The following is a 13,521-nucleotide window of genomic DNA, read 5'->3' on the forward strand; positions in this document are numbered from 1 at the left end:
CTGTTTGGGGGGAGAATAAGGTACAAAGCTGAAACTGAGGGGGAGAATAAGGTATAAAGCTGAAACGAATGAGAGAAGAAATTACAAAGGATTGGGGGGGGGGATATTGTGGAAGTGGGAAGTAAGAATCTAAAAGACAAAGCCTTCTTGGCTTAGAGCAGGGATAGGCAAACTCGGCCCGCCAGATGTTTTTGGACTACAACTCCCATCATCCCTAGCTAACAAGACCAGTGGTCAGGGATGATGGGAGTTGTAGTTCCAAAACACCTGGAGGGCCAAGTTTGCCTATGCCTGGCTTAGAGCAAATTCTACCTAAAACGGAGAGGCCAAGGCACAATATCTCCAGAGCAAAGTATCTGTAACTTGAGGAAAGCTGAGCTATGGGATTCCTTGCCACAAGGAAAACACTGTGGCAAAAAAATTAACCATTTCCAAAGATGGATGAGATATCAATAGAAACTGATGTCACTAACTGCCAAATTATTATTCCACACTGCCTCCATTTTGTGACTGACTCTGCCTTTATACTATGTTTTTTGTAATTGGGGGGGGGGGGCGGGAAGAGGCAGTAATTCTCAGTCATCTCAAGAAGGCCCTGGGTGTTGAAAGGTTTTAGAATTGCTGCTCTATCCTGGCCTGAAAGGAATGGCTCAAAATCTCAGCAAAACGTTAACCCATTGGACACAGGAAAGACAAAATGCAAAAAAAGAAAAGAAAAGAAAATCCAGCCTCATAGAAACCCTGTGTTTCAGAATTCACACACCTCAAACACGAAGAACTGTTCCTTGCTACACGGTGCTTTTCCATTGATCTAAACAAGCTGTTTTGTCTTGTTGCTAGCTGCCTCTTTAAGGGCATTATTATTCTGCCCACAGGATGTGTCCAAATCAGACCTAAAAAGAGACCGGATATCGCTTGGGAGATTTAGATAAATATTGTTCTGAACTTTACACAGACTGTTAGATTTTGCTATCAGAGGAAGCAGCTGGCTGGGTCCCCTGAATACCCCACCTGTTTTGTTTTATTTTAATATTTACCATCTTTTGAACTTGCCACTGGGTTTTGTGTCTGATACACAACTTCAGGATGACTTCTCTTTAAAAAAGAAAAGAAAGCAAAGCCATGCATTACTGCAATTGGGGGGGGGACTCCTCCTTTGGTCCTTAAGCCCTGCTATGATGACTGCAGCCAAGCTAGTCACCAGGCCAAAATACTGCAGACACTCTCCACGGCTGGTGGGCTCCTGGGCCCTTGAACTCCTTGCGCATCCAAGGAGTTCCTAGCTTCAGAAGTTGTTGCAGGTGGAAGTAGGATAGAAAAATGGCATGTCTGCCTGGTTGGGAGATGACATGTCTTTTCAGCTCTTGAGCAACATCCTGGTTTTCAGTAGGCAACGCAAGTGTTTGCGGTGGGGAAACAGTGAACAGGAACATAGGAAGCTGCCTTAAGAAAGTAAGAAGTGTCCTGATGGATCAGGCCAATGGCCCATCTAGCCCAGCATCCTGTTCTCACAGTGGTCAGCCTGAGCAGAGGAGCACTCTCCCCTCCTGTGGTTTCCAACAAATTGGATTCAGAAGCATTACTGTGACCCTCACCCACTTTCTCCACAACATGCTTATTTCTAATGAACTTCTATCATGTAGCCTCTTACTCGCATTTTTGTTAAACCAAAGAGTCCCAAATAGTGCAAACTTTTCCTCATATGGGAGCCGCTCCGTCCCAGATCATTCTGGTTGCCTTTATGCCCAGTCAAAACTGAGCTAGGCTGGCAGTGGCTCTCCAGGCATCGGACATTCCTGGAAATGCTGGAGATTGAACCTGAGACCATCAGCATGCAAAGCAGAAGCTGTACCACTGAGCTATGCTCCTTTCCCAGTACAGGGGCACAGGAAGCTGCCTTAGGCTGAGCCAGACCAGATGCTCTGCTCCCTAAGCCACAACACTTTCCCCACTCAACAGGTCCTGGAAAATCTCCAAGCAGCTCAGCCCTACCACAGGCATGTTGCAAGGTCAATTCTGCTCTGAGCTGAAGGAGATGCGGCAATGGGGAAGGGAAATCCGATCATTTCCTTCACATCACACCTGATACCAGCATTGTTATCAAACAGGAAGCATGTCACTCAGCCCTGCACAGACAGAAGCTTTAAGCCCTCCTGTGAAGCTTCCTGGAGCGAGAGCAAAGGAAGTGCAGTTTCAGCAACCTCAAAATACTCATTCTAAAAATGCTCACCCAAATTTGCACCAGGAAAAAAGTCTTCCTGCAATGACACAAAACTGCACCAGATGCACTCGGCTACATCCTCTGAAGAAACCCAACATGAGCTGGGCAGCTGTTCTAGGGCTAGTATCTCAAAAGGTAAAGGTAATGGTACCCCTGCCCGTACGGGCCAGTCTTGACAGACTCTGGGGTTGTGCGCCCATCTCACTTAAGAGGCCAGGGGCCAGCGCTGTCCGGAGACACTTCCGGGTCTCTGGCGAGCCAGAGCCGCACACGGAAACGCCGTTTACCTTCCCGCCAGAGCGGTACCTATTTATCTACTTGCACCTGGAGGTGCTTTCGAACTGCTAGGTTGGCAGGCGCTGGGACCAAGCAGCGGGAGCGCACCCCGCTGCAGGGATTCGAACCGCCGACCTTTCGATCGGCAAGTCCTAGGCGCTGAGGCTTTAACCCACAGCGCCACCTGCGTCCCTAGTATCTCAGCAAGGAGCAAAATGGGGGAATCTCAATGTGATCTATGAACAAGGATTGAGCATCAGAATTCATGTTGCACTACAAGCTGGCATACTTGTTGCAAGTGTGACAAGCATCAAATGTCAATCCACCTTGGAAGTCACACACATTGCTTTCAACCTGGATGACATCCTGCTTCTCCTTCCGTACTTTTTAAGATGTTAAAAAAATTGGCTCGAGTATCCTGCCACACAAGAGGGATGCGGGTGGCACTGTGGGTTAAACCACAGAGCCTAGGACTTGCCAATCAGAAGGTTGCGGTTCGAATCCCCACGACGGGGTGAGCTCCCATTGCTCGGTCCCTGCTCCTGCCCACCTAGCAGTTTGAAAGCATGTCAAAGTGCAAGTAGATAAATAGGTACCGCTCCGGTGGGAAGGTAAACGGCGTTTCCGTGTGCTGCTCTGGTTCACCATAAGCGTACAGCTCAGTCATGCTGGCCACATGACCCGGAAGCTGTATGCCGGCTTCCTCGGCCAATAAAGTGAGAAAAGTGCCGCAACCCCAGAGTCGGTCACGACTGGACCTAATGGTCAGGGGTCCCTTTACCTTTATCCTGCCAGACAATTCCCTGGAAGCTACCTTAATCTAATATAGGTCACATCCATATATTTAAAGCACTCTTATGCCACTTCCAACAGTCACTGCTTCGCCCAAGAATCCTGGGACCTGGAGATTAAGGGTGCTGGGAACTGTAGCTCTGTTAGAAGTCTAACAGCTCTCAGCACTCTTAGCAAACTTCTGTCCCTAGCATTTTACGGAGGAAGCCACAGGTGTTTTTAAAAAGTAATATCATAGTGCTTTAAACATAAGATCTAAGAAAGTGACCTAAGGAAACATCAGAACACAGACAATGTGGTATGCTAATTGTTTGTGTGTCCCCTCCTCACAACACTGATATCTGCTCCCTGCAAACATCTAGCTCAGAATTGCCCACACTCATTGCCTGTGACTCTCCAAGGTTTCAGGAAAGAGCCTTTCCCAGTCCTACCTGGAAATGTTTGGGATTGAAGCTTGGACCTTTTGGCTGCAAAAATGCACAGCTCAATTAAGAAGAAGAAGAGTTTGGCTTTGATACCCCGCTTTATCACTACCCGAAGGAGTCTCAAAGCGGCTAACAATCTCCCTTCCCTTCCTCCCCCACAACAAACACTCTGTGAGGTGAGTGAGGCTGAGAGACTTCAGAGAAGTGTGACTGGCCCAAGGTCACTCAGCAGCTGCATGTGGAGGAGCGGGGAAGCAAACCCGGTTCACTAGATTATGAGTCCACCACTCTTAACCACTATACCACACGGGCTCTCTTAAGCTACAGCCCCATCCATTAAAAGGCCATGCAAGAGAGCCGTGTCTTTGAGAATCTGTTTAATGTGACCAGTATAGCTGGGTGGAAGAGGCCTACTAACAACAGCCAGCTCAGGTGTATGTACCCTGGATGCAGCATTGTCACTAGAAGCCCAGGTGGACTCGGTGTCACAGAAGGTCTGTTTTTCTAGCTTTGGCTGTGTCACCATTTCTGGACAGGTATATTTTCATGGTCTAGCAACCTCTCCAATTGGACTACTGTGATATTTTGCTAAAAGGGCTGCCCTTGAAGACCACTCGGGAACTTCAATTAATGCAGAATATGGCTGCCTGAACTTTTAATTCCTATATAATCCCTTTTAAGCTAGTGGCCACCGACTCCCACTAACAAAAACAACACTTGCTTCTGAATGAACATGCTTAGAATCATACTGTCAATTATGCCTTGTGTGAAAAAAAGTAGGCTATATTTTGAGAGCCCTGAACTCATTCAAATGATCCTCAGTTTTAGATTTATAAAAGGAATGTTGCTCTGTACTGTATGTGTGTGTGCACACACAACTGTTTGTAATTCTGTGCACTTATGTGGCGCACCCTCTTTCCATTTCTAAACCAGGGATGAGGAAACTGTACCCTTTCTAGATATTGCTGAACAACAGCTCCCATGGGCCCCAAATATTGATCACGCTGGTTGCAATTGATGGGAGTTGTAGTTCAAAAACATGTGGAGGTCCACAGCTTAGTCACCCCTATTCTAAATTTAAGTGACCCTTTATTTGCAAGTACAGTGCTCTAACCCCTTGACAATCTGGAGCTGCACATTGCTGTTCATTTTTCCAGCCGAGATGGAGCAATCACAACACCAGTCACCCCAACAAAGGTGCTGTTTTCATTTCCTGCAAGGTTTATCACTTTGTTTAAAGTGCTCTTAGGACAGAGCTCTCCACCCCAAAATGCTATAGTGATATGTCTTAATAATGCCCTTTGTATTCATTCAGCAAGGAGTTCCACAGCTTGTGACTCTATCTTCAAAAAAAATGATAAAGCTTCCCTTTCAAAGTGTAAAGTCCTGTTCATTGCAAGATTGTACACTTTCGGTATTAAAGAAAATTGATATATCTCACTGCAATGTGTTTTTTAAATGGCTCACATTAACTGGGGCTAGAGTGTTGTAGAAATCATCCTACCTGAAGTGGTAACTAAGAGGTGGGTGTGAAGAGATGAAAAATTGCACAGGTTTTTTGTTTGTGGTTTGTTTTTAAAAAAGAACAAGAGGAAAAAAATCCATGTTCATAAGAATGTATGGTAACAAGAGCCTGCTGGATTAGGCCAATAGCCTATCCAGTCCAGCATCCTGTTTTTACAGCAGCCGCCCAGATGCCCCAATGGAAAACGCTCAAGCAGAACCCAATCACAACTCCTCTCCTGTGGTATTCAGAAGCACTGCTGCATCTGACTGTGGAAGCAAAACTCATTGGCAGTCTTATTCTCTATGAATATGTCCAACCTTCTTAAAGCCACCCGAGCTAATGGCCACCAGTGCCTCCAGTGGGAGCAAGTTCCCTAATTTAACTATGCGCTGCATGAAAAAACACTTGCTTTTATCTGTCCTGAATCTTCCAATGTTCAACTTCAATGCAGTCTTGATGGTCTTAACTTAGGCAAACTAAGGCCCGGGGGCCGGATCCAGCTCAATCGCCTTCTAAATCCGGCCTGCGGACGGTCCGGGACTCTGTGTTTTTGCATGAGTAGAATGTGTGTTTTTATTTAAAATGCATCTCTGGGTTATTTGTGGGGCATAGGAATTCGTTCATTTTTTTCCTTCAAAATATAGTCCGGCCCCCCACACAGTCTGGGGGACAATGGACCGGCCCCCTGCTGAAAAAGTTTGCTGACCCCTGGTCTTAACACTAAGGTAGTTGGTTCCCTCTGGCCTCCCTCTCTACTTTGCTTGACAACTAGCTCACAGATAAGGAACCTGTGACCAGGTGGACTCCAATACCCATTACTCCCTGACCCGTGGCAATGTTGGCTGGGGCTGATGGGAGCTGGAGTCCAGCAACATCTAGAGGACCACTCACAAGGATGTGACTTTTGTATTCACCTCATAAATGTATTGTCCTATGGATCTGTCTTATGTTACCTTACTTTTTAAACAGGAAGAAACACACAATACACTTAAAGCACATTCAAAGCCTGTGACACCCTCCTCAAAGGATCCTGGGAACTGTAGTTTGTCAAGTGTGCTGGGAATTGTGAGGGGAAAACTACAGTCCCCAGGCTCTCTGTTAAATGTGCTTGAAACATATTCTGTGGCTCTGCCCAGAGAGACAGAAACACACCCTACCAAGAAGACCGTGGATGACAGGTTTAACCCTTGTATTAAACCTGTCATCATGTGTGTAGAGTGATTCTCATCAAAGGACTGGGAAATCAGATGCCAATCAAAGCAGGGCGCACCAGCCAAGGCCAAGCAGTCAACAGTTCAACCCAGTATACCCAGTGCTTCACAAAGTCGACAAATGGAAGGGTGGTACCAGCTGGTAGCCAGAGGGCTATAAATACCTAGCCAGAGCATCATGTGACATATTGAATAACATGGGCTGTTGTATCCAATGCTAGGCCTACTCAGAGTAGACCCAGTGGAAACAACAGACCTGATTAAGCCATGGTTATTAGTTTCAGTAGGTTTACTCTGAGTAGGTCTAGCCCCATGGCATGTGCCTGGCTGGATTTCCACTGATTGGTTAGAATCTACTGATTGTTTGGGATATCCATATATACTTATAGTTTCCCCTGGACCAGGAGATGGACAAGAGGGATGGAAAGAGACATTTAGGCTGAAGGCCAGTCCATTGTTATGAATCCTTACCAGGAAATCATTTATTTCTTCCTTAAGCCAAGACCCATTCTCAGGCTCCCAGAGGATTTCAAACAAGGGAAAGCTGTGTCCACACAATGAAAGGAAGCGGCTGAGGGATGCCCCCACCATCACTAGCACCCTAGAGCACGTTTTGTTGTTTGTTTGTCGGCTTGTTTTGAGTACCTCCCCCCCTCTCAATCCAGGAGAAGCATCCTATCTATTGCGGAGGAAGCCCCGCTTACAACAAAAGGCACCCCTGCAACACAAGGTGTGTGTAGGGTTTGGAGGTCACAAAACCAAAAGGTGAGGTGGGGAGGGGGAAAAGGAAGCAATGCAAAGCCCTCACCCCCAGGGAGAAAAGAGAAGCAGGGGAAGGAGAAGGCGCAGGGCCCAGTCCGGAGTGGGGGGTAAAGGGGGTGGGTGGGCCAGCCGGGCCTGGCCCCGAAGGCTCCTTGGAGGGGAGACACTTAACTGTTGCCCGGGGCGCTGGCGGCGGCTGATCCCGGCTCCCCCGTTTCAAGCAGAAGCAGCTTCTCATTGCCCGGCAGGGCGGGGAGCGGAGGCAGGAACAGGAGGAGGAGGAGAAGCGGAGAAGCAGCGGCAAGTGGGAAGGAGAGGCGGCCCTCTCAGGGCCCGCAGGCGGCGGCGGCGATCCTTACCCGGGCGGGCGCGCTAGACCGAGCCCCCGCTCCCCAACAGCCCGTTGCACCGAGCGCAGGAGCCCATCAGGAGCCGAGGCCGCCGGCGGGAGCCATGGGCGAGGGCGGAGGAAGGCGGCCGAGTCGAGCCTGGCGCCGCCTCTGAGGCGCTCCGACGAGGAGGAGAAGACACCGGCGCCGCGGCGCAAGCACAGAGCCCCCTGCCTCCCGGAGCCCGCACTGCCGCTCGCTCTGCTTTCTCGATTCACCTCCCAAGCACCCTGACCGGCCCAGAGAGAATGAATGGGCGAGCCTGGCCCCCGCCCCGAACGAGCCTCCTGCGTCCCAAGCGCAACCACCAGGGGCCCCTCGGAGACTTACGCTTTGCGCCCAGGGCGCACGCCCAGGCAGCCCTTCCCAAATGGAATCCTTTGGCCTCGCGGTCTCCACCACGCCGAGGCCTCCCGTAGAGTTGCCGTTTAAAAATACAGTAAAATTAAAAATCACGCCCGCCCTCTTTACTACCTTGGGGGAGGCTCCCGATAGGGCGAGGTGCCCCTTGCCGAACGCCTTGTTCTCGCTTCCCTACGCACGGCGTGCACGTGGTTGAACCCTAGGCGTCTCCTGGTGGTGGGCGAGAAGAGCCCCAGGGTGGCACCTGGCGAACACGAGAGCTAGAGGTGCCTCTTCGGCTGCAATCCTATGCAGCTTTGGCTCAGGAGCGCATATACAGCTTCCCAGCGCAGGAGGCAGTAATGCTTCTGAATAGCAGATGCTGGGCACTGCGAGCGGAGAGAGTCGCTGTTGCGCGCGGGCCACGCTTTCAAACGTTCCATTAGCCTGTGAGTACAGGATGCCAGACTAGATGGGCCTTTGCCCTTTCTCAATGCTGCTGCGCATCTTCATTGAGCGATCCACTGCAATCTCCAGTCCTCCTTGGACCGTCATCTCGATTTCAGACCCTAGCTGTTGTATATACGGAATTAGGAATTATTTACTTATTGCATTTATATCCCACCTTTCCCTCCAGTTAGCTCAAGGTGGTGTGTGTGGTTCTCCCCCATTTTATCCTCACAAAAATCCCGTGAAGAGCGTTAGGCCCATAGCTGTCAACTTTTCCCTTTTTTTGCGAGGAATCCTATTCGGAATAAGGGAATTTTCCTTTAAAAAGGGGAAACGTTGACAGCTATGGTTAGGCCAGTGACCCGCCCTAATTCATCCAGGGTGCTTCATGACTGTGGGTATTGATCCTTGGTCTCCGAAGTCCCGGTCCAACACACTTCACCAGTACACAACACTGCCCCAGTGAGCATCAGTTTATGCTTGCTTTTGCATCAAATTGCATTTGCCTTTTTGTTCCCTTTTCATCCAGTTTGAATAGATCCTTTTAGAGTTCATTGTATCATCAGCAAATGCCATTGCATCTTGTAACAGTGAGTTCCATAGGGTGCTATTACCATCAAATGTATTTATTTGCCATGTTTCCAAATTATTCTGACTGGCACCCCCTGGGGGCGTGGTGTGCTGCCCACAGGCATGGCACACGTTCTGGGGACGTGGCACGCTGCCTGTGGGGGCATGGTGCGTGGCCCATGTCCGGGGGATGTGTGTGCCGCGATGGCACCCTACCAGAATAGTGGTGCTGGGGCGGTCCGCTCCCTCCACACTCCCGTTCCTCTGCCAGTGTATCCATATATACAGTGCTTTTTTATTTATAGGAAAAAAGTGCCAGTATTCACTTGATGCTGGTGACAGACTTTTAACATGGGGTGGGAGGAGAGAAGTGCCAGTACTGTGTACCCTTGAGGGAAAAAACCCCTATGCAATAATTTTTTTAAAAAAACACCCTTACAGGACTGCATTTAGTCCTGTATTAATTCACAAGGCGCTTAACCATTTGCATCCAGGATACTTCAAGGACCGCCTGATCCCTTATATCCCTGGCCACTGAGGACTTGGGGGGAGCCAATGTTAGTGGTGCCCCCTGCCGCAGATGCACCCCTTGGATTCACCAGAAGCCTTGCATTCAGTATTATGGGCTTGGTTTTGTGAAACTCCTCCCAATTAAGATCAGACAGCTCCCCCCCACGCCCCCCGTTGAACTTCTGGTGCCTACTGATAACTTTTTATTTTTATTCCAACAGGCAGTTTAATCAATGTTTGATGTTATAGTTCTAAAAAGGGGTTTTTTGGGGTGGGGATTCTTTGGATGGGTCACCATGTCATGGATGCTTAGCATTTCAGGGGGTTGGACTAGATGACCCTTGGGATCCCAAGTCTACAGTTCTATTATTCTATTAATTGTTTTGAGTTATATATCATACGAAATTGTTTTGAATTGTTTTTATATATGGAATTGTTTTTATTGCTTTTATTTATTTATTTTTTTACTGGAAGGGTATTTCATAGAATCGTAGAGTTGGAAGAGACCCCCCAAGGGTTATCTAGTTCAACCTGCTGAAATGCAGGAATCTCAACTAAAGAATCCCTGACAGGTGGCTATCCAACCTCTGTTTAAAAGCTTCCCACGAAGGAGATTTCATCACCTGAGGTAGTCTGTTTCATTGTCAAACACCTTTTACAGAGTTTTTATGGGAAGCTATTCATAAATGGAAGCAAATAAATAAAACAAGTAGTAGTTTAGTTGGTTTGCAGACAATAAATATCCGATATAATACAGGGTTATTAAGGCAATCACAGCTTGGGAGGGCACATGATATGCATTCACAAAGAATGTGCCTTTTAAAGAAAGAGCATAACAGATTCCATGATTTAAAACAGTTTAAAAGTACTGACCAGTTTGACTCAAAATAGCAATCCTAAAAATATCAAGCGTATATCATAATATTTAAATTTGTATTAGCAAGTACAGATTTTCCTTAAAGATGGGAAAACGCTAATCTTTAGCTTTAAAAATCTTTAGCTTTAAAAAATCCACACTTGGATAAAAACCTCTCAGTATTTAATCCCAAATACGGGTGGTGAGTGTAGTGGAAAATGTGGAAGAAAAACGGAGGAGGTGTAGGTTTGGCCTCATGCAGCCAACCTTTCCTGCCAATATTAGGAGCGCCAATCAGCACAGGCAGCAGCCGTGGAGACATCCAGCCTCACCTGGTTGAGGCAGGTACAAATAGTGGAAGGCAATGTGGCAGGAGGATGGACCAAACACTGCTGAAGCTTCTCATCACTGATTCTGTTGTATGTGGGTGAAGGTCTGGTGGGGGAAATTATTTCTTTGGGGTTATTTCTTGTTTACTGTTTGAGGTTTACTGTTGGAGGGGGCAGTTTGTTGCTGTTTGAGGAGGTTTTCCTATTCTGTTCAAATGAAAATATATTTTTCCTCAGCTATTGACTACCAAGGAACCTGCAGTGTTAATTGGCAAAACAGTGAGCTCAGCGCCCCCCAGGCTTCGGGCTTTGCGTGGCTCTCTGCAAGCCGTGGGAGAGCTGCGCGAAGTCGCACAGCTCTCCCACGGCTTGCGGATAGCAGCCTGTTCTGGGGTCGGGGGAAGCTCGGTCTTCCCCCGCCCCAGCCCTGTGCCTGGGGGGGAAATAATTTTTTTTCTTTATTTCCCCCCAAAAAAACTAGGTGCGCCCTATGCGACGAAAAATACACTACTGCATCTCCAGGTAAGGCCAGAAAAAACCCTTGTATGAAACACTGGAGAGCCACATACAGTGGTACCTCTGGATACGAACAGGATCCATTCCGGAGCCCTGTTCGCATCCAGAAGCAAACGTAACTAGTGACGGCACGTCTGCGCACATGCGCATCGCTTTTTGCCACTTCTGCACATACGTGTGACGTCATTTTGAGCGTATGCGCAAGTGGCGAAACCTGGAAGTAACGCACTCCGTTACTTCCGGTTTGCCACAGAGCGCAACTCGAACACGCTCAACCCGAAGCACATTCAATCCGAGGTATGACTGTACACTGGTACCTCGGTTTACATACGCTTCAGGTTACATACGCTTCAGGTTACAGACTCCTCTAACCCAGAAATAGTACTCAGGTTAAGAACTTTGCTTCAGGATGAGAACAGAAATCGTGCTCTGGCGGCGCGGTGGCAGCGGGAGGCCCCATTAGCTAAAGTGCTTCATGTTAAGAACAGTTTCAGGTTAAGAACAGACCTCCGGAATGAATTAAGTACTTAACCTGAGGTACCACTGTATACAGAATCAGGCCATTGGTCTGTTGAGTGCAGCATTGACTTCATTGTCTTTCCCAGTCGTACCTGGAGATGTCAAGGACTGAACCTATCTGCATGCAAGGCACGTGCTGGACCACAGAGCTATGACCATTCCCCTAGCCAATCCAGAAGCTATGGAATATAAGTATGGCTCATAATGTCCGGATCTAGCTTGGATCTCTGAATTTGATATTGCGCTTCCTTTCATTTCAGGGTCTTAAGGCTATCAGAAATACAATGGTCTATCTTGCCGCTGCCCCCCCGCCCCCCACTTTGCTTTAGAATGGAGAATAATTTTAAGACAGCAACGTTGTTTGGCAGGCGGAATATTCGCCCCATACATAATAGATGCCCCCAACGCCCCATTAACAAATGCAAGAAGATTCCTCAAACTGGAAAAACTGGCACACATTTTGAAGTGTTAATGCTTCCCCATGGATCTGCTGTTACTGAGACAATCTTTAGTGTAATAATATTTTTTATAAACCTTGCGTTTCAATAAGATCCGGCAGCAAGGGGGCACCCATGGCTTCCCAAGGAAGCATCTAATTGGTACTTAGTAGCCAGGAAACATTGCTGTGTATATTGCAAACATATGGTGGTGGTTTTAATTTTTTTCAGGATGGAGACGTCGTCCACAACAAGCTGTGTGTCTCCCCACCCATCTCGCCCTGCCTCATAGGGACTAGCTACTTTTCATGCAAAAAACTAACATGTGCTTCCTCTTTTTGCCTATGGGTAGTGTTCAAGCCTGTGCTGGTGGAGACTGACTGGTTTGCTTGGGCAAACGGGGCACAGCCTCTCCGACATCAGTCTGCTCTCAGTTGTCCCCTCTTGCCACCTCCTTTTTTACTTACACCCAGTCAGCTTCCTCTTCTGAAATCTTAATGTTGCCCTTGTGGATTTCTGCAGTGAAATATACCCAGAGTCGAGAGTGGATTTCATGCTCTTTATTCAGCTCATAGTGGTGAGGAGGAATGAAAGTCCCCTCAAAGTATCTGCTTTATATACATTATTTACACAATGGGCTGCACGTGATTGGCTAATTCCAGAATTCTCCTGTAGGCCAATCAGGTTGTGGATTCACTTCCATCTGGAGCCGGACCAGTCATACTGCTGCATTGATCTAGGACCAATCAGACTGCTGCATTTTGGATCCTATTGTTCTAGGACCAATCAGACTGCTGCATTTTGGATCCTATTCAACTCAGTACATAACATGCAGAGAGGTGGATAGGGTCAAAAATAGAACGAATGGGTGTGGCCTGTCATTGTCTCTGGTTCTGCAGGGCTCCCTGCCTTCCATCCTGCCAGTCCCAAGGGATACTAGAGGAGGGCAACCAAAATGGTCAAAGGCCTGGAAACGATGCCTTATGAGGAACGGCTAAGGGAGCTGGGCATGTTTAGCCTGGAGAAGAGGAGGTTAAGGGGTGATATGATAGCCATGTTCAAATATATAAAAGGATGTCTCATAGAGGAGGGAGAAATGTTGTTTTCTGCTGCTCCAGAGAAGCAGACACGGAGCAATGGATCCAAACTACAAGAAAGAAGATTCCACCTAAACATTAGGAAGAACTTCCTGACAGTAAGAGCTGTTCGACAGTGGAATTTGCTGCCAAGGAGTGTGGTGGAGTCTCCTTCATTGGAGGTCTTTAAGCAGAGGCTTGACAACCATATGTCAGGAGTGCTCTGATGGTGTTTCCTGCTTGGCAGGGGGTTGGACTTGATGGCCCTTGTGGTCTCTTCCAACTCTATGATTCTATGATTCTATACTAGCCATCACCTCCTCTTAGCTCAGG

General features: G+C 47.8%; 1 protein-coding gene across 3 annotated transcripts in view; it reads right to left on the bottom strand.

Moving 5' to 3' along the window:
* Window positions 1-8,169, bottom strand: part of MVB12B (multivesicular body subunit 12B) — a 97,989-nt gene extending 89,820 nt beyond the window's left edge. Inside the window, exon 1 of one of the 3 annotated variants that reach the window (XM_081896611.1) lies at window positions 8,058-8,169. Coding sequence is in view for 1 of the 3 variants with exons in the window: in XM_081896609.1 (XP_081752735.1) it covers window positions 7,367-7,432 (66 nt within the window). In the remaining 2 variants the exon portion in view is untranslated. Of the gene's footprint in view, window positions 1-7,366; window positions 7,493-7,553; window positions 7,694-8,057 lie in introns of those variants that run through there. The other 2 variants (XM_081896610.1, XM_081896609.1) reach the window with 2 other exon arrangements.
* Between the last annotated feature and the right edge of the window lie 5,352 nt (window positions 8,170-13,521).

The sequence above is a fragment of the Podarcis melisellensis genome (genome assembly GCF_964234715.1).
Source record: "Podarcis melisellensis genome assembly, chromosome: Z".
NCBI lineage: Eukaryota > Metazoa > Chordata > Lepidosauria > Squamata > Lacertidae > Podarcis > Podarcis melisellensis.